The sequence below is a fragment of the Malaya genurostris genome, chromosome 1 (genome assembly GCF_030247185.1).
Source record: "Malaya genurostris strain Urasoe2022 chromosome 1, Malgen_1.1, whole genome shotgun sequence".
Lineage (NCBI taxonomy): Eukaryota > Metazoa > Arthropoda > Insecta > Diptera > Culicidae > Malaya > Malaya genurostris.
In genome coordinates, this window is record NC_080570.1 from 160,098,874 (window position 1) to 160,126,485 (window position 27,612).

The 27,612-nt window shown below is 38.4% G+C and overlaps 1 protein-coding gene across 4 annotated transcripts in view; it reads right to left on the reverse strand.

The window, feature by feature from the left end:
- The window catches only part of LOC131426486 (uncharacterized), a 570,323-nt gene that overhangs the window by 367,764 nt on the left and 174,947 nt on the right, over positions 1-27,612 (reverse strand). For all 4 annotated transcript variants that reach the window (XM_058589253.1, XM_058589255.1, XM_058589256.1 and 1 more), the window contains 2 exons: positions 4,242-4,480; positions 3,212-3,505 (listed from right to left, as the gene is read on the reverse strand). In XM_058589253.1, the coding sequence (XP_058445236.1) occupies positions 3,212-3,505; positions 4,242-4,480 (533 nt within the window). The remainder of the gene's footprint in view (positions 1-3,211; positions 3,506-4,241; positions 4,481-27,612) is intronic.

Here is a 27,612-nt window from a genome sequence, read left to right on the forward strand (position 1 = left end):
AACACATGTAGTGGTTTAATGCACAGTAGGGCCTCTAAAGCAGCAGTAGGAGTTGTCGTGAATGCTCCTGTCATCGCCATTAGGACCATCCTTTGGAGATGATTTAGCTTTGACTGAACTGTCGCGACTTCTCCTTTCTGCCACCATACAAGACATCCATATGCTAAAATTGGTCTAACAATAGTTGTGTAGATCCAATGAATATATCTGGGTTTGAGTCCCCATGATTTTCCAAAAGCTCGTCTGCATTGACCGAAAGCCATGCAAGCTCTTTTAATCCTGAAGTCAATGTGAGCAGACCAATTCAGTTTTGAGTCAAGACTAACCCCGACGTATTTAACTTGATCGATCACAGTGACCTCTGAACCGAAGAACTGTAACGGACGAGCTTCTGTGATTATCCTACGATGAGTGAAAAGCACCATTGATGTTTTGTCCGGATTTCAAGATAATCCAACCTGACAACACCATTGTTCTACAAGAAGAATGCCTAATGAACCTACCTAGCTATAATTCCTACGCAGCCATGACGCTCCCTCGCTATTCTGGTCTAATTTGGCATCTTGTCACTACACCAAAGATGTTTAGGAATGGTATAAAGTGAATGGAGTCCATGTTTTACAGAAAGAAGTGAATTCACCTAACTGCCCGGTGTGCTATTGGGCTCTCGTGAAGAGAGAACTTCAATATATACAAGCTAAAATTATAGAAAAATTTCGAAAATCTTAGAAAAAAGATAAACACATCGGTTGCAGTCCCTAATGACTGGAGTAAACTCAAAACTGAGCAGTCTTTTTAAGTAACCGTAATTAGTTTTGAGGTGACTGATAATGCACAATTATATGCATAAAAATTGCATCTTGCATTGAACCTACAGCAAATTTGTTTTATTCCAAATCTTATCTGTCCAGATTTTGTCGCGAACAAGCCTTACGCAGATTTATTTTAAGAGTGAACTTCAACTACGACTATATTAAGGAGTGTATCGAAAAGTAGTTAGCAACAATGATAATTGAAAAAAAAAACATATTTTGACATTAGTTTCGATATATTGTAGAAAAAATACATTTTTATGTATTTCACTGATTATATTGAAGAAAATCCTAGTTTCTGTTATACGCTCGCACTTTGGACTTGACATTCTTCATTAAATTCTAAACAGTTACTTTTGTGACTTTCTGGGTAGCAGCTGTCCAGTTTTTTTTAACTCCTGCATGTTTTGGGACACTGTACCTTCCTTCCGAAAGTGCCGCTTGACAATTGCCCAATACCTTTCAATTGGCCGAAGATCCGGACAGTTCGGTGGGTTGATGTCCTTTTCCACGAATTGTAAATTATTTTTTGACAACCGCTGTAGAACAGAAGTGGCGTAGTGGGCTGAAACCAAATCAGGCCAGAAGTGGCAGTGGCAGCATTCTCTTCTTCAAACATTCTTCCTCGTACACCTTGGCGTTAATTGTGCCCTTCGTGAAGAAAATCGACGACCGCAAACCACAGGTACAAATTGCTTGCCAGACCAACACCTTCTGCCCAAACTTTTCCATCGCCACCGTGGTGTCAGCGTCGGCCAGGTCCTGGTACACCGATTTCGTATAATATTGCGGTCCGGGCAGCGCTCGAGAGTCTTCCTTGGCGTAGGTTTCGTCGTCGATCAGGATGCATCCGGTTATACAGTTTTCGCGCTCTTGTTTTGGCCTGAACTTGCTGTACCAGGGACTTTTCCGGCACCTTCTGTTTCTTGTACGTTTTCAGGAAGTTCCGAACTTTGATCCGTTGAATCATCCCGATGGTGGTGTTGAACTGCTTGGCCAAATCCCGCGTCGACGTCGATGGGTTTTTCCTGATGTATTCAACCACTTTTGAGTCCCGGCCGGGCTGACTGGGACCCGTTTTCCTACCGGATCGGGACAAATCCTTCATGGAAAGGGTCTTACCGAACTTCTCGATAGTATTTTTGACACTGTTGTGGTGCACTTTCACCCGTTTTGCAATTTCGTTGTACGTGACACCACTTTCTGAGCACCAAGTGGTGCAGAATTTTATTTCGCGTTTCCGGATCAATTCGACTCATCATTGAAATGATAAACCATACCGAAACCAATCGATTGCGCAGCTGTTATTGACATGTAAACAAACATGTCACCCGAAAACACGCTGCAAAAAATTAAGCCATTTCAGAGTAATAACTGTTTGAATGTTGCTAACTACTTATCGATACACTCCTTAATCCCCGGATTTTCGATTACGGAAATCCCGTAAAAAGTGAAAAGAGTCCGGAATGGAATTCACTGTTGTTCATTTCTAGACTAAAACGGATTTCCGGTTCCGGAGTCACATAGGCATAAGTGCTCTATATTGTAACCAGTCATATGAGTATCGAAAAGTATTCCAGCCGTTTTTTTTTATCATATATAAAATGACAGTTTGTATGAATACTAGTTTCTTTTATTTCAAATGTCGAATCGAAACAAAATTTAACGCAAAATAAATCCTTTTCGCAAGGCCACCATTCATCGCTCAACTCGTCGTGTCGAGCGGAAACAGTGAATAAATGAATGAATGAATGGTAGATTGCAAACCACTTCAAGTATGTTTTCATGAATGCGTAAAAGTGGACCGGATCTGTTCACCGGGCACACCGTAACCAGGAGGAGATCAGCGGTACTAAAGCGGTTGTTTTGAACCCGACATTTTCACGGCTCGTTAGGTTTCTTTGAAAGCTTTTCAACAAGGATACCCCGCAGAGTTCCATGGCAAGCAACACAGACGGAACACAGAGATTCTTTCGAAGTCGTTTGTCCCCTTCCGAAGATTCAAAGGTACTGATCACGTTTGTTCCGGTCATTAATTGTGTTGGGAAATCTTTTTGACGCTCTGTTAGAAAGGAGAAGAAAAAAACTATTCCGTTTCGCTATCGGGATTCGAAAGGCGGACAGCTTTTTTCGTATTCGAAATGGCACCGAATGGGAAACTATTAATCGTAGTAAGCTGTGGTGATAAAACAATGGACGTTTTAATGAAGATGTCAAACGATTCGACTATTACTTACTTTGGGCGGGTGACTTTCAATATGTCGAGACTTCGAATTTATCCCCGGGGCGGGGAAATCTAAGGGTTCAACATAGTTTCAATTTTTACGTGAATTTAAATTCATCATGGCGAAAGTCCCATTATTCTATCATAACAGAAAAAAAAACAATAAACTACTCACATCCAGCAGAAACATCAGACTGGCCCGCTTGTACAGATTGGCTTCGCACATGGCCAGCACAACGTGGTCCAGCGGTGTAAGTCCGTCTTCGTCGGCACTGTCCGAAGCATCCGCATGTTTTTGCTGCTGTTGTTGTTGTTGCCGAATCCCATTTATTATATCGTAATTTTCCGAAGCCGCCGTCAGTTCTGCCGAAGCTCCTCCTTTCGCTGCCCTTCCGGAAAGGCGACGATAGTTGACCGAAAAGGATGAGATAGTTTTTTGCAGCGTCACTCCGAGCGAATAAATCCACATCTGTGTGTTCCGCCGGCCGGCCGGATGGGGGTTGATATAGCAGTTTGACGTGTTTTCCATCAGTAGTTACAAAGAGGGGGGTCGGTGGCGGTGGCGTTGACGGCATCGTCGTCATCGTTAGCAGCAGCAGCAGCATCATCACCGTCAAAAGTCAGCAGCAGTAGTCCCGAGCGATCCGGTGGAACAATTTGCATGAAAAGGAAAAGAATAGCCAGGGCAGAGAAGAACGGATTGAGTCACATGCAAAATTTAATTAAATTTACTTTTGATTTATTATTCGTAGCCCTGACGTGGGGTGGGTCGCGTTATGATGAAGTGGTAAAGTTTCCCGCTGGGGTGAGGAAAGCGGAAACTTTGAAGTTAGTCACGGATTAATTTAGTATGGAAGAGCGCGATGCAAGCGACGAAGAGCTGACAGTTGAATCAATCGCTGTCTTTCACCGGGCAATAGTGTGCCATGATTTTTGGCCAACCAGAAATAAAAGACTGAATGAAAGAAAGAAATTTCATAAAAGCTTCTTCTACTTTGTCGTTTTAGATTTTCAGCTCGCGGCGTAACGTTGTTAGTGTCAATCTGGATTCACTTTGAAATCGGTTCTCGAAAGACGAGTAGCTAGCTCTCTCGGTGTCTGTTCCTGATAATCGAATTTATTGTTTTGTGGGTGCGTGTTTGTATGTGAAAAAGAACAAAACCGTCCCCGTCTGGCTGCGTTTTGTCGGAAATCCGAAATCTCACCTTCTCTATATCCGACTCGGAGAAGTTAATCTTTTTGCCGAGACTGTTGACATACTCCGGTGACAGGTAGCTCTTCATGTCCAGGAAGGGTCCGGCGGCACTCGGCAGCTGCGATGTTGCTTGCTCTTGAATCAGTGGCTGCTGGACCGACACCAAATTGAACACGACCCGACCGCGGGACGTTATCTGCAGTCCGGTGGGCGAAATCAACGGTCGAACCTTCGTTATCGAGGGGGTGTCTGGAAGTAGAAAGATGTGCTGTAATTAATGACGGTTCGGTATGTGGAAGAATGGCTTTTGCCCTTCAGAACAGTGTAGGCGACATGAAATGAAATCAGTTTCTTAATGTTTTCTGGCTACGAAAGGTCACAACATTCCCGAAATTTATGGGAATATCTTCGTATTGGAATTCGGTCGAAATTAGTAACAAACATTAGTTTACATAATCATTCGTATTCTTTCAAGCTCAATAAAAATAGGGGGGCATGCAGCGCCCCTTTTCCATACTTGAGATACCATAGATATTTTTTTCCATCAAACGAAACCAACTGGCATGTAAAGCTTTGAAAACTTCTGATGTGAAATTATTTTTGCTTTTCTCATAATTCGATCACTGTGAAAACCAGCTTTTAATGAAGGGTATTATTGTACCATAGAGAATGTTTTCAATTTCATATGGATCTAACTTCCGGTTCCGGAATTACAGGGTGGTGAGTGAAAAACAGCAAATTTAATAGTTTACTTTCATAGGAGAAATCGAATATGGGCTGAAAAGATAAAAAAAATCATCACCTGTACCCAACCTGAACCCGGCAATTTTTATGATACCAGAATCCATCTCTACTATGCTGGTTCCCGGAAATTGGTCCAAAACCTCCAAAACGGAACTCAATCACTTTTCTCCGATTTTCTCGAACTTCGATTGAAATGAAATGACTCACGGTCTTTTACCAAATTCCTGAATTGGGTTCGGATCTAACTTCTGGTTTTGGAATTACAGGGTGATAAATGTTTGAAATTCCTAGTCGTCATAAGAGAGAGACGATGTAAAATAGGGAAAAAACTGTTTTGCACGATTTAAACAACCTAATCATTGCTCTAAACTGTTCCAATGATTACGTCGTGTAAATTCTGGACATACAAACAAACTTCGGTGCGAAGTACCGGAAATAAGGATGAAAAACCGGAAATAGGGATAAAAAAACGGAAATAGGTATAAAAATCTCCATAACAGGACTCACTCACTTTTCTCCGCGATGGATCATCCGTTTTTTTTAACAAAAGGCTCAAATAGAAGGTATTCCGGAACTACAGGGTGAAGTGTGCTTAAAATTTCGAGCCGTTATTTTGACCGATGCTGTAAAAAAACGATAGAAAATTCGAACAAACTTTCCTGTTTCTATTTAATGAGCAGTTTCTTCAACAACATCACAGTATTATTTCTGATAAATGAGTAATATCAGAGAAGCATCATTACACCACTAGGTGGATTAAAATAGGTTTTTCAATTATACTGATGTAAATTTATTCGATTCCATCCACAAAACATTCTACAGATTCCGTAAAATTGAATAAATTAGGGGGCATACAGCGCCCCTGATCATTAACAAAGATAACGATATAGATTATTATTATAACACTGAGGTCAGTTTTCACGAGTAGGGTAACAAAGGTATTTTTCCATCAACGAAATTAACTTGCAATTGAAGCTTTGGAAACTTCGGATGTGAAACTATTTTTGCTTTTCTCATCAAGTAAGGAGGCTACACAATCACTGTGAAATCCGACTTTTTATGAAACGCACTATTACCCGCAGAACTTTTTTGAATTTCATAGGAATTTGACTTCCGGTTCCGAAATTACAGGGTGGTGAGTGAAAAACTCTGCAAATTCATTAGTTTACTTTCATAGATGAATCTGTAAAGATGCGCTAATTTTTTATAAAAATAGTAAATAAACTCCTCCAGTTCACAGATCTGGCAAGTTAACGACCAAACAAACTGGTGTCGGATATACCGTAGGGACGATCGCGTGTGCAATTTCTTCAACCGGAACACCACACGTTTTTTTCAGAGCAAATTTCGGTCGACCAAATCTAAAATACTGGTCCCCGGAATCCGGTTCCGAAAATAGTGGTCAAAAACCTGGTAGTGGTTTTTCGAACTTAAATTCAAAGGAAAGGTTTTCATTTGTTAGAATCTGACTTCTGGTTTTAGAATTACAGGGTGATGAGTGCTTAAAATTCATAGAAGGAAAGGCCATGCAAATTCCGGACATACCAACTAACTTAGGTTATATCTGTCCCCAAAGATCGGTACCGAAAGTACCGGTAATAGGGATACAAATCTTCAAAACATGTCTAATTCACTTTTCTCCGAGAAGGCTAAACTGATTTTGTTTCAAAAAAAAAGGCCCAAATAGAATATGTATTTATAATTTCAAACCGTCATCCTGACCGATGCTGTAAAAACAGTAGGAAACCCGAACAAACTTTGTTGTTTCTATTTAATTAGCAGCTTCTCCAAGAACCGATATGTAATATTAATATTACTGATAAGATGAGTTGTATCAGAGAGGCATCATCACACCACTAGGTGGATTAATACAAGTTTTAAATTTATATTGGTGTAAATTTGTTCTAATCCATCCACAAAACATTTTACAGATTCCGTCAAACTGAATAAATTAGGGGGCATGCAGCGCCCCTGCTCATTAACAAAGATAACGATATAGATTATATCAACAACAGCAGTGAAAGAAAAGAAGCCGGTACACTGAGGTCAGTTTTCACGAGTATTTATGCCATTTCTTCACAAGGATTTCTGAAATGTTGCTGTTTTTCACGCCGATTTCCGAAGTTACGCGGATATTCGAAGCTACGCAGAATTGCGAAGTTACGCGTTTTGTTTACGGGGATTCCTGAAGTAACACGGTTTTTTAACGTTATGTTCCATGCTGTACGTATTCCTTACGTGAAAAAAACTTCGTTTAATCCACCTAGTGGTGAAATGATGCCTTTCTCATATTACTTATACTTTTAGAAAAATCATTAGAATATCCTGTGAAAAAATTCAATTTGTATGTAAACAGTAATGTCAAGTTAATAAAAAAAATTCTTTATTTTGCATCGTCACACGAAAAGATGGTTTGAAATTTCAAACACACTACACGAAAGAACGATAAAATTCAATAGCAACTATGGGACTGTGAGATTTTTTATTTGAGCCTAAGTTTGTGAATATCAGTCTCCTCATCTCTGAGAACAATGAGTGACATTATATGACGCATACCTACACACCTATATACATACATACATACACACGCAGACTTTGCTCAGTTCGATGAACTGTGTCGAATTTTCATAATGTCGGATAGTAAAAACAATTGATTGCCAATTACATCACAATACGCTCTATCTCTAAACAAAAAGTAGCAGTCATTTTCTGGTTCGATTTGATGACTGTCATTTCGTTGCGCTTTAATTTCTTACCATTTTCATCAATACAGAAATTTGATCCCCCGATACAGATTTACAGATTATTCTACTGAAAAGGATAGATTTAAATGTGACAACGCTGAACGCTATACAAAATTGAACTAAGCACGTTGTGTAATTCGTTCGCAAAGATTTCTTCTTCCCGGCCAGCACGTAACTGTTTTGCATCGTCATTTTGTATGACGGTTTGAAAGTTTTGACACTCATCGTCATATAATTTTATACCCGGAAGTAGGATCTGAATGAAATTGCACAGTACTTTTTGAGACAATAAGAGCTTTAATTTTAATTATGAATTGTAAAAATCGGTTTAACCGTTGTTGATAAATGGTGTTTTCGGAAGCGGGAACTGGAGACTAGTAGTCCCATCTGAAAAAATACTCATGAAATTGAAAATTGTTCACTTATCGCGCGCTGTAGTACCGAAACCGGAGGTTGAAAAACTTTTCAGAGTCAGACCTTTTATTTGCATCTTAGTTCGTGAAAATCGTTTGGAAAATTTCCGAGAAAACTGAGTGCGCATTTTCTCATAGATTTGCACATATTACCTTGTAACTCCGAAACCGGAAATCGGATCAGGATAGAGTTCAATAGCAATCTATGAGACCTAAGAAACTTCATTTGAATCTGAGTTCGGTGAAAATCGGTCAAGCCATCTCTAAGCAAAATGAGTGACATTACCTAACACGTACACACATACATTTTGTGATCTCGACGAACTGAGTCGAATAGTGTATGGTAACGCACAAAATATCGATTATTTTTTCGTATATAGAGTCCAAAATGCTACGCATCTTTCTTGAAGTAACCAGAAAAATAACCTGAAAGTACGAGTTCTTCAAAATGAGCTCTCCTCCGCTCGTTGCTGGTCAGTTTTATTTCCAAATAGCCCAACTAGTTAATCTTCTATGGGAAATCTCTTAGCAATTGTTCTAATGAAAGCAGATCATTGTCACATTCAAATTTTTCATTACGAACTTTCATTGTGCTGTTATTTATAACAACAAAGAAAGCTCTGATTTGATTTAGAACTCCCTTAAAAAGATCGTCGGACGAGACATGAAGTGTTGGCCCAATTTCCAATAGATTGGTCAACACAGAACCTGTATGGGACATTAACACTTTTACTATATTTCTCGCTCAAGCGCAAAATTTGGAGTTACCTTCTACTTTCCACTTGTTGAATAAAAAAAAACAATGATGTCGAAAATTGTTTCTGAAATTTGAGCTAGTAACATTTTTCCCGAGCTTGATTTTTATTTCAAATTTGTTTTAAAATGTTTGTGATATATAATGACAACTGTTGAGGAATGTGCAGGTGTTGCCGAATTCATCAGGTGTACAACTTTGCTTCCGCCGTTTTTTTTCCAAAGTTAAAAACTTCATTGCGAAAAAGTGCTTACAGATGCATTATTCAACTTTCTCCCATCTTTCTGGCAATTTTCGGATCCCGGCTCGAAAAAAGGAGTCTTCCTTGAAGCAATCCATTTTTCCAACTCTTCGAAGGATTGAAAATGTTGATCTGCCAGGCCGTGTGCCATCGAACGGAATAGGTGGAAGTCATAAGGGGAAACATCTGGGAAATATGGCGGGTGGGGCAAGACTTCCCATTTCAGCGTTTCCAGGTACTTTTTGACCATTTTTGCGACGTGAGGCCGAGCATTGTCGTGTTGGAGGATGACTTTGTCATGTCGCTCTTGATATTGTGGCCGCTTTTCTTCTAGCGCGTGATTAAGGCGCATCAGTTGCGTTCGGTAGCGATCTCCTGTGATGGTTTCACCCGCTTTTAAGAGCTCGTAGTAAATCACACCGAGCTGCTCCCACCAAAATACAAATCAACACCTTAGCGCCTTGAATATTCGGTTTTGCCTTCGACGAAGTAGCATGCCCTGGCTTTCCCCATGATTTTCTGCGTTTAGGATTATCGTATCGAACCACCGGTTACGATTCGATGTAAAAACCCCTTACGATTTTGTATTTGAAGCAGTTGCTCACATACAAATATACGGCGCTCGATGTCCCTCGGTTTCAACTCGTACGGCACCCAGTTTCCTTCTTTCTGAATCATACCCAGGGCCTTGAGACGTTTTGAAATGGTTTGCTGACTCACTCCCAACGATTCGGCAAGCTCTTCTTGGGTTTGGCACGAATCTTCATCAAGCAATGTTTCTAATTGTTCATCTTTGAAGGTTTTTTCTCTTCCACCACCATGTTTGTCTTCGACATTGAAATCACCATTTTTAAAGCGTTGAAACCACTTCTGACACGTTCTTTTATTCAGAGCAACATCACCGAAAGTTTCTGAGAGCATTCGATGCGCTTCAGCTGCATTTTTTTTTTCGAATTGTAACAGAAAAGTAAAACTTCCCGCAAATGGCGAGAATTGGGCACATAAACAGACGAATAATACGAAAACAAGAACAACTGTCACTGACACGGCGATGACAATTCGTTAGACACTGTACACACTCACTTTGAAGGCATTATCATCTATGTATTTTGATCAGCCTCAGCCGGTACAGCCACCTATCGGAAAACGGCGGAAGCAAAGTTGTACTCCTGATAGAAAAGCACGTGATTATTTACACCAATAATACACTGAACTTATTACTTAATAAGCTAGTAATACTTGTTTTTAAAACGTTTTGAAAAAGATTTGAAAGATAAATGCAAAATCACGCAATATGATACCGGGGCATTTTTTAATTGCATAACAGTTTTCAGCGCAAACTAAAATTCCAAAAAATGCAAAAAAGAAACAAAAATTATCCAGATCCAAAAACAAAACACTCATTGGAAAATATCGTTCCGACTGTTTTTGAGACGTGGTGACTGAAGTGTTTGCGATATTGTTCTTTTGAGACTTAATCAAGTTTAGTAAGTAAGGGGGCATGCAACGTCCCTGGTTCATCACCATAACATTTGAAAATATAGGAGAGACCGGGGCTTGTTGACCTAGTTTTGCTTTCGGAATTGCTATACCCTTTCTGGTTAGACTTTTTAATGGTTATTAACAATCAAATGCTGCGAAAGAAATCGACCAACCAACCCCAGGGTCGGGGTTGGTTGGCCGAGTTTGAAACACATCAAATGCATCAATGGCAAAAGTTTATTAGTAAAAAAAATGTTAGCATGCACCATTTTGTATTATGTTAGGTATGTAAAAAAACTTCCCTGCTCACTTCTTAGTTATTTTAGACTTAGTTCCGGCAACACTTTCACTAATACTTTTTTCAGCTCTCGCTTCTAGTTTTTCCTCCTCCAGCTTACGTATGGTTTCGTTTTTCTCCTCTTCGAATGCTGCTTTATTGAGGAATCGGTACAAATTTTGAAAAATTTGCTCGCCTTGGAGAGAGGTCTGACATTTTCAGGATGGCTTACTTCAGCAGCAGATTCTATACTAATGGACGAGTTTTGTTTGGGTTTGGGTCAATCAGCGACAAATCCTGTCAGGAATTCTAAATGTCAATTTCTATTTCCATGACATTAGAATGTCACTCTCGTCTACCTTAGATGCTTGAAGCAAACCTACTGATCAACCACTGTTAATTTTACAAAACATGTTTGAATTGTTCCACATCAACTTGAACAGCTTGATGATATTGCTCATACGAAATTTCATCAAGATTAGTATGTAAGGGGGCATGCAACGCCCCTGATTTCTAGTCAGAGCAATTTAAATGAATTTAACTAGATAATTACTCTCTCCAACGAAATTAGTGAATGAGTTCATTATTCAAACTGATAACTTATTCAGAAGCTTTGATCCTCCTACGAATCGGTTTATACAATCGTCTTCGGACAAGTTTCGTATACAATTTAACCCAGTAACTATTCCTATACAAAAACTCTAACGATTGCCATAACAAAGAAAGGTCCAAATTGAAACAAAAAATTTCATTTCATGTAATTTCACTGTTAATTTTTCCCAAGATAAACACATGATCAGAAACACCAAGGAAAAAAATTCTAGACCAGAAAATAGCTAATTAATTAAACTGCTATCTGTGCCCACGGCAACGTACCATAAATGTTTGCATTCCCAGAAATTAGCAGACAAGCTTCTAGGCGCTACACAACACCGAAAAGATTCTGTGTCGTGCAAAGATACACAAAAAATTCGAACGTGGCATTTGTTTATTTTCATTTGACCGACCACCTTCTTCTTCGTCCGTCGCCTGCTTGGATGCCGCCGTCGAAGCAGCGAATGGTCGATTTGACGCGATGGGCTTCCGAAGTTTGCTACTTCCAGGAGAAATTAGTGTGTGAAAGTAGATAAACGTCCCAGATGTCCCCCTTTCCTCTCTCTCTCCCATGCTTCGTTTCTCCCATCTCGAACCTTCTAGCTAGCACTAAGTAAATCTAATAAGGAACAAGCGTCTCGGCTTTTGCAGGATTTCATTGAAGATGGCAGCAATCAAAGATGATGCGATTACGCGAGTAAATTTGCGCTTCATCAATTTTTGTCGGGTGTTGAGATAATCAGTATTTTTTTTTCGTCTCCTGTTGTCTGTGCTAATTATTTTGAAGCGACGCCACACTTTACCTAAATACCTAAAAATTCCTTTCGATGAAGAAAAGGTGTCCATCAAGCTGTGACAGACCAGAGGAGGAGCCCCGTGAGCAACAGGTACGTTAAAAAGCCATTTGTCACATCGTACCCTCAGGGGGTTTCAGTTCTTTTTCCCCATAAATGCCTCGCATCCGATTCCGATTCTCAACAAATTTCCAACGAAACATATCAGTATCAAAAGCTATCCAATCAAAATATCCGTTTCAGGCATTTACTTTGATGATGGCGGAAGAACCGAAAAGACGAAACCTCTCCGCCGCCTGTCTCCTGCCCTGAATCGAAGAACTTCGTTTAAAGTTCGATTTTTTCAGATACGGTAACACATTTTTGCGTCATCCTCGTCCTTGGCACGTTCATTCATTGTCCTCAGGCGAAAGAAGTTCGCGAATTCCCTTTCGGTCGGTTACGACGGGAGCGAGAAGAACTAACAAATCGTACTAACATATTTCTTTATTAGCCTCTCCCCCGAGTCACGCTAGACAAACACCTATTGTAAAAATCAGCGAAACACGGAAGAGGAACGAAACCGTACGGACCGAAGCCATCCATCCCGGGACGACTCGAGACACCGTGTGACACCTCATTTCCGGTTCAGTTAGCTGGCGGCATACGAAGTTTGTCGTTCGATGATGGGTCGTCGCGCTCCCGCCGTCGTCCTGCGGTCGGGTAAGAATGGGAAGGAAGGTGTCGAGGCGAAAAATGTCATCCAATTCATTGCACACCGTATAGTGAGTGGGCTGGATGGTTGACGCGGCAGACAGAGTGTTCCCTGTCGTAGATTTGCCCGTGTCACTCGCAAAATTTGTGTCGAAGGGAGGAAGGAGATAAAATAAGCGAACCTACCACGTGTGTGACTGATGGAGCTGCTGCTGGTGGTGGTGGATGTAGTCCCCGGAAGTTTCCAGTAAATGATGACGGAAATTACGTACGAGTTGTTGGGAACGGCGCGAACTTGGTTTCTGCTGGCAAGCTTTGGGCGGATCGCAATCTCTTCGGTTTTCCCGATTCAGATTGAAAATTGAAATGAAACTATTTAGAGCAATTTTTGCGATATTAACGTTAGCTCCCGGAAGTAGCATGATTCGTTCGACTGATGCGAATTCCAGTTTAATTTAGAATGGAATATTACTTTAGTGTTGGTTTTTACAAGTGAATACCGTTTTTTTTTACATCGTCGCTCCGAACGATGGCTTGATTTTTTAAGCCCATTTCATCCTGTTACTCTGGAACCGGAAGTCGGATCCGGATGAAATTCAATAAGAACCTATCCCTACGAGATCACAAGATCTTTCATTTGAATCTTTGATTGAAGAAATTAGTCTAATCATCTTGGAGAAAACGATGACTTTCAATTCTGTTCTATTGCTAATCGTTACTAAATTATCAGTTAAGAGATCTGTCATTTAGAGGTTTCGGAACCTTGTGGGAGACCAGTTTGTGCAAAGTGCGCAGGACTAAGTTAATATTTTTACGTTTCATCTTCACCTAGGTGCACGAGTAGTTTATATTAATCCGCTAATGCCACCTCAGTATCTTATTAGCTAACAGATCGGCTGAAAAGTTCGTACCGTTTCTATGAGATCCATAACCATTTTCAGTTAGTATCAACCTTCAAAAGATACGTGTATAAATTTGACAGCAGTCTGATTATTAGTTTGTGAGATATTGCATTTTGAGTGAAGCTACTTTTGTTATTGTGAAAAAAATGGAAAAAAAGGAATTTCGTGTGTTGGTGAAACACTACTTTTTGATGAAAAAAAGTGCCGCCGATACCAAAAAATGGCTTGATGAGTGTTATCCAGACTCTGCACCGGGCGAAGCAACAATTCGTAAGTGGTTTGCAAAATTTCGTACTGGTCATATGAGCACCGAAGACGATGAACGCAGTGGACGTCCAAAAGAGGCTGTTACCGATGAAAACGTGAAAAAAATCCACAAAATGATTTTCAATGACCGTAAAGTGAAGTTGATCGAGATAGCTGACACCCTAAAGATATCAAAGGAACGTGTTGGACATATTATTCACGAATATTTGGATATGAGAAAGCTTTGTGCAAAATGGGTGCCGCGTGAGCTCACAATCGATCAAAAACAACAACGAATTGATGATTCTGAGCAGTGTTTGGAGCTGTTGAATTGCTCCCTCATCCACCGTATTCTCCAGATTTGGCCCCCAATGACTTTTTCCTGTTCTCAAACCTCAAGAGAATGCTCGCTGGTAAAAAATTTAGAAGCAATGAAGAGGTAATCGCTGAAACTGAGGCCTATTTTGAGGCAAAGGACAAATCGTACTACAAAAATGGTATCGAAAAGTTGGAAGTTCGCTATAATCGCTGTATGCTGAATAATAAAAACGAATTTTGGCAAAAAAATGTGTGTTTCTATTAAACGATACGAACTTTCCAGCCGAACTGTTACAGTGGTTTCGAATATGTAACGTAACTAAATAGCAACTAACTGGCAACAAACTAGACTCTGGGCTTCGATTCGTTTTCAAGCTTATCTGGAAGAGTGCTTCATTCAATTCATCTCAACTTAGTTGAGTACTCGTAGAAATAAAAAATAAATGAACAACAAATTGCAAACCATAATAACTAATTTGCAACTAATTAGTAACAAACACATCCACAAGGTTTTGATTTGCTTTCAAATTTTTTTAGGAGGGCTACTTCGTTAATTTCATATGAACTTATCGAAGTATTCGAAAAAAAAACTATTCAACAAATTAAAAACCACCGTAACTAAATAGCAACAAACTAGCCTCTGATTTTCGATTTGTTTTCAATTTTTTACTGGAGAGGTGCTTCGTTAACTTCACATGAACTTACCAAAGAACACTGACGTCTTTTTTAAGCGAGTGATACGTACCGCGTAGAAAAACCGCGCAAAAAAAACGCGTAGCTTTGGAAATCCACGTAAAAAAACCTCAAAATTTAAGAAACTTTTTTATGCCAAATATTTAAGAAATGCAGATCTGGTGTAATCTCAAAAGAATTATTTCAAATCAACTTTAGGGAAATTTTGAGATATCCGAAAATGAAATTTTTTCAAGCCAAATGGCTTACGCCAATTCACAGCGATTTCGGTTTTCAATCGCTTCAATAATGCACACTAATACTGGCTGTTTTCTGATTAGAGGTAGTCCTCCAAAAGTATACTATGCCGATCCCAGAAAACCGACATTGTGATCTTTTCATCCCATTGAGACGCCCTTCGCGGCACTCGTGCCGCTTTGAAACTCTCAAGCTGACTGTCTCAGTCTGGTAACGCCTACAACTCACACAAAAACTAACGCATGTCACGTTTCGTAACGCCTGTAACCATTGACAAGTAACGCTTCGTAACACTTGTAACTTACTAAAAAGTAACGCATGTATCGCTTCGTAACGCTTGTAACTTACAAACGAGTAACGCTTGTAACTTACAAACAAGTAACGCTTGTAACGTCTGTAACACACAAAAAAGTAACGCATGTAACACTTCGTAACACCTATGATTCATTCGTAACACCTATAACTTACAAAAAAGTCAGCTTCGTAACGCCTATAACTTACATAAAAGTAACGCATGTAACGCTTCGCAACACCTATGATTCACAAAAAAAGTAACGCATGCAACGCTTCGTAACTTCTATAACATACAAAAATAGAACGCATGTAACGTCTATGATTCACAAAAAAGTAACGCATGTAATGCTTCGTAACACCTATAACTTACAAAAAAGTAACGCTTCGTAACACCTATAGCTTACATAAAAGTAACGCATGTAACGCTTCGTAACTTCTATAACTTACAAAAAATTAACGCTTCGTAACGCCTATAACTTACAAAAAATTAACACATGTAACGCCTATGATTTACAAAAAAGTAACGCATGTAACGCTTCGTAACACCTGTAGCTTACATAAAAGTAACGCATGTAACGCTTCGCAACACCTATGATTCACAAAAAAAGTAACGCATGTAACGCTTCGTAACTTCTATAACATACAAAAAATTAACGCTTCGTAACGCCTATAACTTACAAAAAATTAACACATGTAACGCCTATGATTTACAAAAAAGTAACGCATGTAACGCTTCGTAACACCTATAGCTTACATAAAAGTAACGCATGTAACGCTTCGCAACACCTATGATTCACAAAAAATGTAACGCATGTAACGCTTCGTAACTTCTATAACATACAAAAATAGAACGCATGTAACGTCTATGATTCACAAAAAAGTAACGCATGTAATGCTTCGTAACACCTATAACTTACAAAAAAGTAACGCTTCGTAACACCTATAGCTTACATAAAAGTAACGCATGTAACGCTTCGTAACTTCTATAACTTACAAAAAATTAACGCTTCGTAACGCCTATAACTTACAAAAAATTAACACATGTAACGCCTATGATTTACAAAAAAGTAACGCACGTAACGCTTCGTAACACCTGTAGCTTACATAAAAGTAACGCATGTAACGCTTCGCAACACCTATGATTCACAAAAAAGTAACGCATGTAACGCTTCGTAACACCTATAATTCACAAAAAAGTAACGCATGTAATGCTTCGTAACACCTATAACTTACAAAAAAGTAACGCATGTAACGCTCCGTAAAACCTATAACTTACATAAAAGTAACGCCTATGATTCACAAAAAAGTAACGCATGTAACGCTTCGTAACACCTATAACTTACAAAAAAGTAACGCTTCGTAACGCCTATAGCTTACTAAAAAATAACACATGTAACACTCCGTAACGCCTATAACTTACAAAACAGTACCGTTTCGTAAAATGTAACTTCCTTAAAAGTAACGCGTCGTAACTCGTTCACCGCAAGAAGCTAACCCGGCTTTTAGCATTCATAATTTCCACAAAATAACTCATATGATTGGTAATCCTCAATTTAAGAAAATTCAACATTCCCTAGCTTCTTTAACTTGACGTAACGCTTCCCATCTCACTATAATATCGAGTGAAACGCTTCGTCAAATGTAACATTTTTCCATATTGGGGGATGAGTATAGCCTGATGGGTAAGTCGATGCTTTTTGCGCAACCCGCCTGGGTTCGAGGCCCAAACCGACCTGTGAACCGAGACCCGGAGGGCCGAGTGTCATATACCATTCGACTCAGTTCGTCGAGTACGCAAAATGTCTGTGTGTGTATATGTGTGTGTATGTGCGTATGTATGTATGTAACATTTTTTTTGCATCCACTTTTCTCGGAAATGGCTGAACCGATTTTCATGAACTTAGATTTAAATGAAAGGTCTTGTAACCTAACCCCACACAAAGTTCCTGGATATTATTCGAATCCGACTTCCGGTTCCGGAATTACAGGGTGACATGTGCAAAAAAAATGAAAATAAGTGAACTTTCTTTTCTCAGAGACGGTTCAGCCGATTCTCATAAACTTAGATTCAAATGAAAAGTAATATTGTCCTATACCAAGTTCCTGAATTTCATTTTTAACCTATTTCCGGTTACAGGGTGATTAGTGAAAAAATCCTTATTTCAAATTACTTTTTTACTTTTCTCAGAAATGGCGTGACCGATTTCAACAAACTTCGTTACGTATATAGCTTCAAAAACTACACCACTTTTTTATTGTCATTTATTTTACCCCGGTTTCATCCTCCATTTTATGTTGTTTTGACTCTGCTCTGCTTTGTACGGCCTACCGCTGCGTGCTTCGTTGGCAGTGGAGTTTTGACCATCACGTAGCTCTCGAAACCTCTATCTCACGGTGTAAAATATAGGATCAACAGCCCCATAGTATTCCTGAAACATTTTTTGTTTCTGTTTCTGATTTCGGGAGAAGGCAGTGCCCGGGCCTCTCACACAAAAGTTTCGAACCGTGTATATTTTTGTTGAGATCAAGCCTCTAGCTGGCCCAATACCGAATTTCATTACAATCTATCCATTACTGTTTGAATAACAGCTGATCGTGTCAGTTCCATTTTCCATCAAGCTACGGAAAAAAACGAGTTTTGTGTCCTGATGCAACAGCAACGGTGAAATTGAATGATTTGCGGTACGGATTGGTTCCTCCATACCCCGTATTTCCCAGACCTGGCCCCCCGCGACTATTATCTTATTTGATTGTACGTTTCGTCTTAGACTCATCAGTGCGTAGCAGTTTATGTTGAAACTGCTACCTCCGACCTGACGGTTCAACATAAACCGCTAGGCAGACGTAAAGTTATTGCATAAATTAGGGGGTAAAAATCTTTTACCTCTTAAACTTACGACTAGGGTAACGGCTCCCTATTTCATCTGAGCTCCTGTTTCCATCTCATCCCTTCACCTCAGTACTTTGAACATGAATAATATTTTAAAACCTACCTGAACCAAACTGTGAAATGTTTTAAAATGATTATAAAAGCTATTGTCACACTTTCCTTTTGAAAGAAATGGTTTTAAGTACTTCGGTACTTAAGTACTTTTTCGCACAATTACACTACCATTGAATACTGGATGACTTCATAATTAGTAATGTTCACTTGCTAAAGGGTGATTTTTTAAGAGCTTGAGAACTTTTTTAAACAATAAAACGCATAAAATTTGCAAAATCTCATCGGTTCTTTATTTTAAACGTTAGATTGGTACATGACATTTACTTTTTGAAGATAATTTCATTTAAATGTTGACCGCGGCTGCGTCTTAGGTGGTCCATTCGGAAAATCCGCTTTTTTATCGACAAATTTTGTTCAGCGATGAGGCTCATTTCTGGTTGAATGGCTACGTAAATAAGCAAAATTGCCGCATTTGGAGTGAAGAGCAACCAGAAGCCGTTCAAGAACTGCCCATGCATCCCGAAAAATGCACTGTTTGGTGTGGTTTGTACGCTGGTGGAATCATTGGACCGTATTTTTTCAAAGATGCTGTTGGACGCAACGTTACAGTGAATGGCGATCGCTATCGTTCGATGCTAACAAACTTTTTGTTGCCAAAAATGGAAGAACTGAACTTGGTTGACATGTGGTTTCAACAAGATGGCGCTACATGCCACACAGCTCGCGATTCTATGGCCATTTTGAGGGAAAACTTCGGAGAACAATTCATCTCAAGAAATGGACCGGTAAGTTGGCCACCAAGATCATGCGATTTGACGCCTTTAGACTATTTTTTGTGGGGCTACGTCAAGTCTAAAGTCTACAGTAATAAGCCAGTAACTATTCCAGCTTTGGAAGACAACATTTCCGAAGAAATTCGGGCTATTCCGGCCGAAATGCTCGAAAAAGTTGCCCAAAATTGGACTTTCCGAATGGACCACCTAAGACGCAGCCGCGGTCAACATTTAAATGAAATTATCTTCAAAAAGTAAATGTCATGTACCAATCTAACGTTTAAAATAAAGAACCGATGAGATTTTGCAAATTTTATGCGTTTTATTGTTTAAAAAAGTTCTCAAGCTCTTAAAAAATCACCCTTTACTTGTTTAATTAACGATTTAATACTTCAAAAACTACCCGACAAACAATAAAAGTCTTTAAAAATATGAGATGAAAGTTTTTCACTTAGTTCACTTGATTGCGTTTTGTTTTCATCTCATTTGGTTTGGCAAAGTTGCCAAGTTATCTCATAATGTTACAAAACAAAAATTGTTTTTCTTCTTCAAAATCTCATCAAAAAGTATGTTTTTTGGTATCCGTGACATTAGTTTAATTATATTATTGATATTCATATTTAAACTAAACTGTTTTGGCTTCGAATATTACCAGAAAGAGCGTGTTAAATACCAATGAAATAACCATTGTGGCAAATCTAGTAGCACTGGTTCCATTCCGCTATACGTCAACATAACGCTGTGAAGTGTGTGTGTTTCATCGGCTGTGCACAGAGATGCCAGATAATTTCATAGAAAATATGTATTACTTTGCATAGAAAGTTTATATCTGCTCTATCTGTTTTCATTAATAAAATGATGTTAAATCTGTTTTTACTAATAAAATCTGTTAACATCATTTTATTAGTGAAAACAGATAGACCAGATATAGACTTTCTATGCAACGTAATACATATTCTATGAAAATATCTGGCTTCAAATAGTTCAAATTGGTTCCAAATTTTAATATAAATGTTTGTCAGTGTACATAATCAATTATCTACATAAAAGATTTCCACTTTAACATGTGATTTGTCCGTTGATTAAAAAACTTTTAAAGAATCACCGCAATCAAATACTAATAGATACTCAGAGAGAAAAGTCTAAATTTTTACTTCTTTCTTTCTATGAACCTGTACAGATCTATATTAAATTTAGGAAATCTTTACAAAATCGGTACTTTGATTTAAACCAGTATGCGAACGCAAAAATCTATACAATACATATAAATCTGTATAAATAGCATCTCTGGCTCTACACTTTGTTTTAAGAAGGGCTAATGAATAAATAGTAACAATCACAGTTTTGTTTTTATTTAAAGATTACCAATTTTACTTTTCAGTAAAATTTTAAATTTAAAGCGAAAGGTAACGGAAACGACTGAAAAATTTTTAAACGTTGAAATGATTTCAAACTGGTTCTAAAAATATCGTATATTGTCTCATAGTTGGCATTAGGCCGTTTTTAAGAAGAATTCTGACATTTTGAACCTGAGAGTGTAATAGTGGAATATTTCGTTTTGATTGCTGTCGCTATTGCTAATTTATAGGATGAATAAAGGATCAACGATAGGATGGATAAAAATCCATTGAGATGAAATTAGAAGCAGAGTAGTGAACATTTCATAAGTGTTTTTTGTTGTTTTATGAACATTATTTTAATTTCCAAGGAATTTGAATCAAATTTCAATGTGGAGCAAGGCGAATGAAGCAGTATTATAAAATAGTTATAGTGATTTTAGTGGCTAAATCGAGGTTTGAAGGCGACGTCCTTACAAATGAGATGAAATAGGGAGCCCTTACCCTATTATCTATTTCCAAACCTGAAAACGTTTCTCCAGGGAAAAAAATTTTCGTCGAATTCTGAGGTCATTGCAACGCTCTAGATGAAGATTATACTGACGAATCGAAAGGTCGTTTCTTTCTTTGTTAGGCCCGGGACTACTTATTCCATGTAGTATTGTTGCGGTTTTCATATTTTATTGTAAAGCTTTAATCATCATCGTAAATAGTTTAATTGAAGTAACTTGAATTTCTATCGCAATTATTGTGATTTTTTACATTTTGTTTAGTAATACCATTCTAAATAAGTATGACATGTTTCTATTGAAAATTATTTGCGGAACATAAAATTTGAAATGTTAACAAAATAAACAAGAATTCAGCGCTTCTAAACCACTTCCTAAATTTTCCAGAAAAAAACGCTTTTCCTAAAACAACCCCATCATCCGGATCCTGTCTTCCGAAAACAGAGCAAGCATTCCAGAAAGCTTCCGCAAACAGGCAAGGCAGCTCGAGTAAATATTTCTCTTCATTCCGTAAACGCGGTTTCGAAGGAAAATGCGCTGCCGCTTCACCTCCTCTCTGGGGAGCTCATTTATATTTGATTAGTGGATCAACCGCGAACCGAGTGAATGGGTAGTAGTAGGACCCTCTTCCTCTTTCTCTCTTTTCAAGTATGAAACATAATCCATTTTCCGCGTAATGACTTCTTCATCGTCGTGAAATTCGTGAATTCAAGCTTCGTAATTTTTAGTTAATCAATTCCCATGCCCGGATGATTTCCTCTCATCTTCTTCTTCTTCTCTCTCTCTCTCTCTCTCTCTCTCTCTCTCTCTTTCTCTCTCTCTCTCTCTGTCACATCCATCCGAGCGGACCAAAAAATCCCATCAGTCCTGAGCTGAGAGCAAAATGATTGATTGGGATTCACGTGGCCTAATGCAAATAAGCGTCCTTGTTCTCGTGGAAAGTGCGGGGGGGTACGATTAGGTAGAATTTTACGCTTCATTCGGTGGTGAGTGTCTTCATTCGAAGTCCCGCACAGTAGGTAGTAGTAGGCTTTGCCTGTCTGTCAATCATGTTGTCGATCCTAGAAATTTACTCATTCGAGCTGAGGTCGGTCGTTTGGTCGGTCGGCAGAGGAGGAAGATGGATGAGGAGGAGCCACGCCAGTATATTCCGAGCGGATTCCGAACACACATTCACAACATTCTCCATCGTTGTTTAATTGGATCGGATTTGCATATTGTCGTGTTTTAGGTTCCATTACGATCATCCGTCTGTTCTGCGTGCTGTGCGAGAGTTGTGCGTTTGGTTGGACGAGGATTCCGTTCTGCGAGGGATGATGATGGTGATGATGATAATTGAATAGTTTTTCAATACGGGATAGGGGTTATAGGTCAATTACGGTCGAAGTGATACTGTAATCTCTGTAATGGATCTGTTGGCCGGTCTGCGCGTCGGACCGAGAGATTCATTGAAGGCCACCGGGTTCCATTATTTCCTCCATAATTTATGTTAGTTTATGCAATTGGTTGACCCAACAGTACTCTGAAAATAATTTTCAACAAATAACTTTTACGTAACTCGATAGAATTTATTACGTGTTTTCGGTTTCATACTCGCAGTGTACGGTCGTGTCTAAACCGAACTAATTATCATGATTAAAGTTAAACTTTAAACACGACACAGGCAGGACAATTCGAAAAACTAAATTTCTGTGTGGGAAATTTCTCAGATTTCGATTCGTCCCACATCCGGCTACGTTGTTGTAGGTGGTACGGGGGGGTTCTCACCCGCGATAATTGCTATCCTGTTGGCGCTTTACACTGTTCAATACCGAACCACCATTCTCCAGGAAACGTTAGTCAATTGTTAATGAAATTGTGAAATCTGAAACGGTTTACTTACTTTTTTTTAGCTCACATTTCGGAAAAAAGTTTGACAGCCGAAGCTACATTTTTTACTCTAACAATGAAATTTTCGCCTACTACATGGCCTCCATTGATCAATCAATCAGACTTGCGAATTGCCTGATTATAGCGAAGCAGGCGACGAACTATGGATCAAAATAAAAGCAGATGTTGGAAGTACGCCCCCCTAAAAATGTCGTCCTCCCACGAAGAAAATTTATATTGATACCTAATCGATTAAACTGATTTGTGCGGCGGTGGTCAGGAGGGTTTGTTGTCGATAGATCCATTTCCGTGATTAAAAACACGACAAAGCAGAACCGCCGCAATTTTCTTAGCAAAACCATAATTTTGCGGTCAGTAGTTTTTGGAGTAACGAAACCCGACCAAATTATTATCCCGACCCAACGCTTTGTGGTACTTGTGGTGACTTGCTTTTTGCTGGTACAGAGACCCACACACACACACACACACACACTCATTCGGGTAATGTTTTCGTTGGAAAGAGGAATTTTCCCGGTTGAGTTGATTGACTTGGTGGTGCGTAACAAAATGTATCCTTTCTTTGATTGCATTGTTCAATAGTGTCATTCAGCGTGGAAACGTATTGTCATTGTTTCGAAATGCTTCAAGAAATGGCAGACTTCAGGAAATCATAATCCAGAATGTAGTGAAGTTGAGAAAATTGTTTACTGTTTTTGAGGCTGTTGTTTAGATCGTTGATTTAGATTTTTGAGAATCTGGATTAGCATTAGCATTGAAGACCGTCCGTGTGTTGCTATTCCGTTATTTATCAGAAACAATTAAGCTTGTGAAATGTTTTTCTGAAACGCATGCTGATCAATCCTTTGTATTTCCATGTGCGTCACAGGGAGGGGTTGTTTGTTAGTAAATCGTCGAATAATATTATCATGTGTTTATTGCTCTGGGTAGCCGGCTACCGAAAATACGTTTCAATTTTAAAGCGTTTAGTATTAATATGTGAGTTTCCTACTAAAATACGAAATTTCTCCTGAAACTCGTAAAACTCCGGACAGCCGGCTTAAACTTAGCGTTTAACCTGATGAAAAATAGATCCATTGATCAAGCGTTCCCCGAATAATCGACGGAGTTTAGTCTAGCCCAATTTTAGTCAGGAGAAATATAATAAAAAAAGTGAAATATCTCTAAGGAACGATCTCATCAGTATCCTGTTTGTCCTATTCGCATTGCTGTAAAAAAACGCGAAATGACACACCACTACTGAAAAAATAAAATTGAATAAACACTCGCGTATGGGTTTGCTGCAAACCAATTTTAGATTTTCAGCTTGAATCACATGATTGACTTGTAAATTTTCACACGTTCTATATATCTGATAACACCGACAATAATCTACAGATGGCGCTTCGATCGGTTGACATAGTTTAATTTTGGGCGGTAAATTCAACACAAACTTGCCACAGCAAACACAAACTTGCCACAGCTGCACTATCACACAATATAACTGTTTTGACCAATTACTTCACTATTAGTTTTTTGATACGCATTGAAATTAGACTTTCTTGAATAACACTTGGGCCCCGCATCGTACTCCCAGTACTCCTAACTCTCGTCTTCAATTTTTGAGAATCTGGATTAGCCTTCATAAACTGTGTAGTACAAGTTCAACCCAGTTTCACGTTTATTTCAATAGACTGGAAGCAATTTGATATGCATGAGTTACTAACGTTGTTTGAATATGATATGCGACCAAAAGGTATGTTTCATAGATTGTTAAGATTACCAGAATATAAATTGATAGAAGTTAAAATTCATTTCGTTAGAGGGGTAAACTTGTCGAATGTAGGGGAAAGACCGAGGCTATTATGCGCAGTGGTGACATCTATGGTTATTTTGTTAATCCCAATGAAAATTAAAATTACAATACCTGAATAAACAGTTTACGACGCATGACTAAGGTTTTAAAATAAAATATGAAAACTGCAAAAAAAGGATCAAAAAATTGCCAGAACTTCAAACAACATTAAGAGTTATAAGAAAAACTTGTTTTAATTCACCTAAGGAGTGTATCGATAAGTAGTTAGCAACATTCAAACAGTTATTACTCTGAAATGGCTTAATTTTTTGCAGCGTGTTTTGCGGTGACATGTTTGTTTACATGTCAATAACAATATTATCGAGAAGTTCGGTAATACCCTTTCTATGAAGGATTTGCCCCGATCCGGTAGGAAAACGGGTCCCAGCCAGCCCGGCCGGGACTTAAAAGTGGTTGAGTACATCAGGAAAAACCCATCGGCGTCGACGCGGGATTTGGCCAAGTAGTTCAACACCAGCATCGGGATGATTCAACGGATAAAAGTTCGGAACTGCCTGAAAACGTACAACAAACAGAAGGTTCCGAAAAAGTCCCTGGTGGTTTGCGGTCGTCGATTTTCTTCACGAAGGGCACGATCAACGCCAAGGTGTACGAGGAAGAATGTTTGAAGAAGAGAATGCTGCCACTGTACAGAAAACATAAGGCTCCTCCTCTCTTCTGGCCGGATTTGGCTTCAGCCCACTACTCCAACTCCGTTCTACACAGTGGGTGTCAAAAAATAATGTACAATTCGTGGAAAAGGACATCAACCCACCGAACTGCCCGTATCTTCGGCCAATTGAAAGGTATTGGGCAATTGTCAAGCGGCACTTTCGGAAGGAAGGTACAGTGTTCCAAAGCATGCAGGAGTTAAACAAAAAAACTGGACAGCTGCCACCAGGAAAGTCACAAAAGTAACTGTGCAGAATTCAATGAAAAATGTCAAGTCCAAAGTGTGAGCGTTTCACAGAAACTAGGATTTTCTTCTATATAATCAGTGAAATGCATAAAAATGTAATTTTTCTACAATATATCGAAAACTGATGTCAAAATATGTTTTTTTTTTCGCTTTTTTATTCAATAATCAATGTTGCTAACTACTTTTCGATACACTCCTTAGTGGTGTAATGATACCTTTCTCATATTACTTATATTTCCAAAAATATCACCAGAAGATTCTGTCAAGAATTTTTTTAAAATCCTGAATAAAATAAACTTTCTTTGGTTATGATATGTAAAAGTTATGATCTAACATAACTTTTCAATCTGTAAACAGTTTAATTAACTTGACATTTAATAAGAATTTTTCTTTATTTTACATCGTCGCACTACATGATTAAACACACTTTACCCTATAGATCTGGAACCGGAAGTCAGATCGGGAAGAAATTAAACAGTAACCTATGAGACTATAGGAACTTTTGTTTGAGCCCAGTTTGGTGGAAATCGATCAAATTATCTCTGAGAAAATTGAGTGAATCTCGTTTTAGACTTTTTGACTACTTTTTTCGGTACTTCTGGAACCTGAAACTTGGAACCAGTATAGCCGATGACGGTTCGTTTAGTAAGTTACTAATATAACCTACAAATTGAATCAGTTCTAAGCCAAATCTAGAAGAATTTTACCCTTTTTTGCATCGTCGCTCTAAATGACGGTGTGCAATTTTAAACACACTTTACCACGTTAATTTTCTTCTTTTCCTGTATTATTTCTAGTTCTCCATTATATGTTTTCTATTCAATTTCATTTTTTTTGTTTCTTGTCTTCTAGTTTGCTGTTTTATATTTCTTATTGGCTTTTGTTTTCATTTCTTTGTGCAGTAAATTTTCTAAATTCTATTTTTCAATTTTATTTTTTCGTGTTCCGTTTGAAGTTAAAATATCGAGATTTTAAAATTCGATGAAAACTTTACATTTTTAATTGTTTACATTCCATATTTCATAATTCGTTTTCGATTCACGTTCATTCCCCGTTATCTTTTCTTCTATTTTCAATGTTCTGATTTTCTTTTTTCATTTTCCTATTTATGTTTGTTCGTAGCTTGTTTTCTATTTTTCTGTATTGTTTTTGTAGTATTTGCTTTTTCCTTCATTTATTCTGTTATCTATTTTGCATATTACATTTTCCAATTCTTATATTTTCTATGTTTCATTTTCAATTTCATATTTCCCATTTTCCTTTCAATGTTTAATGTTTTATTCTCCTTGGTCCATTTTTCATTTATCACATTTCATTTTCACGATAGCTTTCCCATTTTGGTTTTCAGTTTTCCATTTTCGTATTTTTTACCACTTTTAAATCCGAGGCCCGAAGGGCCGACTGACATTAACCATTCGACTCAGTTCGTAGAGTATGCAATATTTCTGTTTGTGTCTCTGTGTCTGTGTGTGTGTGTGTATTTATGTATGTAAAAAAAAAGTGCACTCGATTTCCCTCGGAGATTTTTAAAAACTTAGCTTCAAATGAAAAGTCTTGGTCTTAGCTTGCAATTGAATTTTACCCGGATCAAACTTCCGGTTGGTGGTTAGAGTTAATTTTACAAAAAAAAAACAAAGAACAAGTACACTCGGTTTTCTCTGAGATCGCGTAATCGATTTTCTTCACCTTAGATTCAAGGCCTTATACCAAATACAAATTATAATACGGAATACTTCGACAAATTTTCAAGGA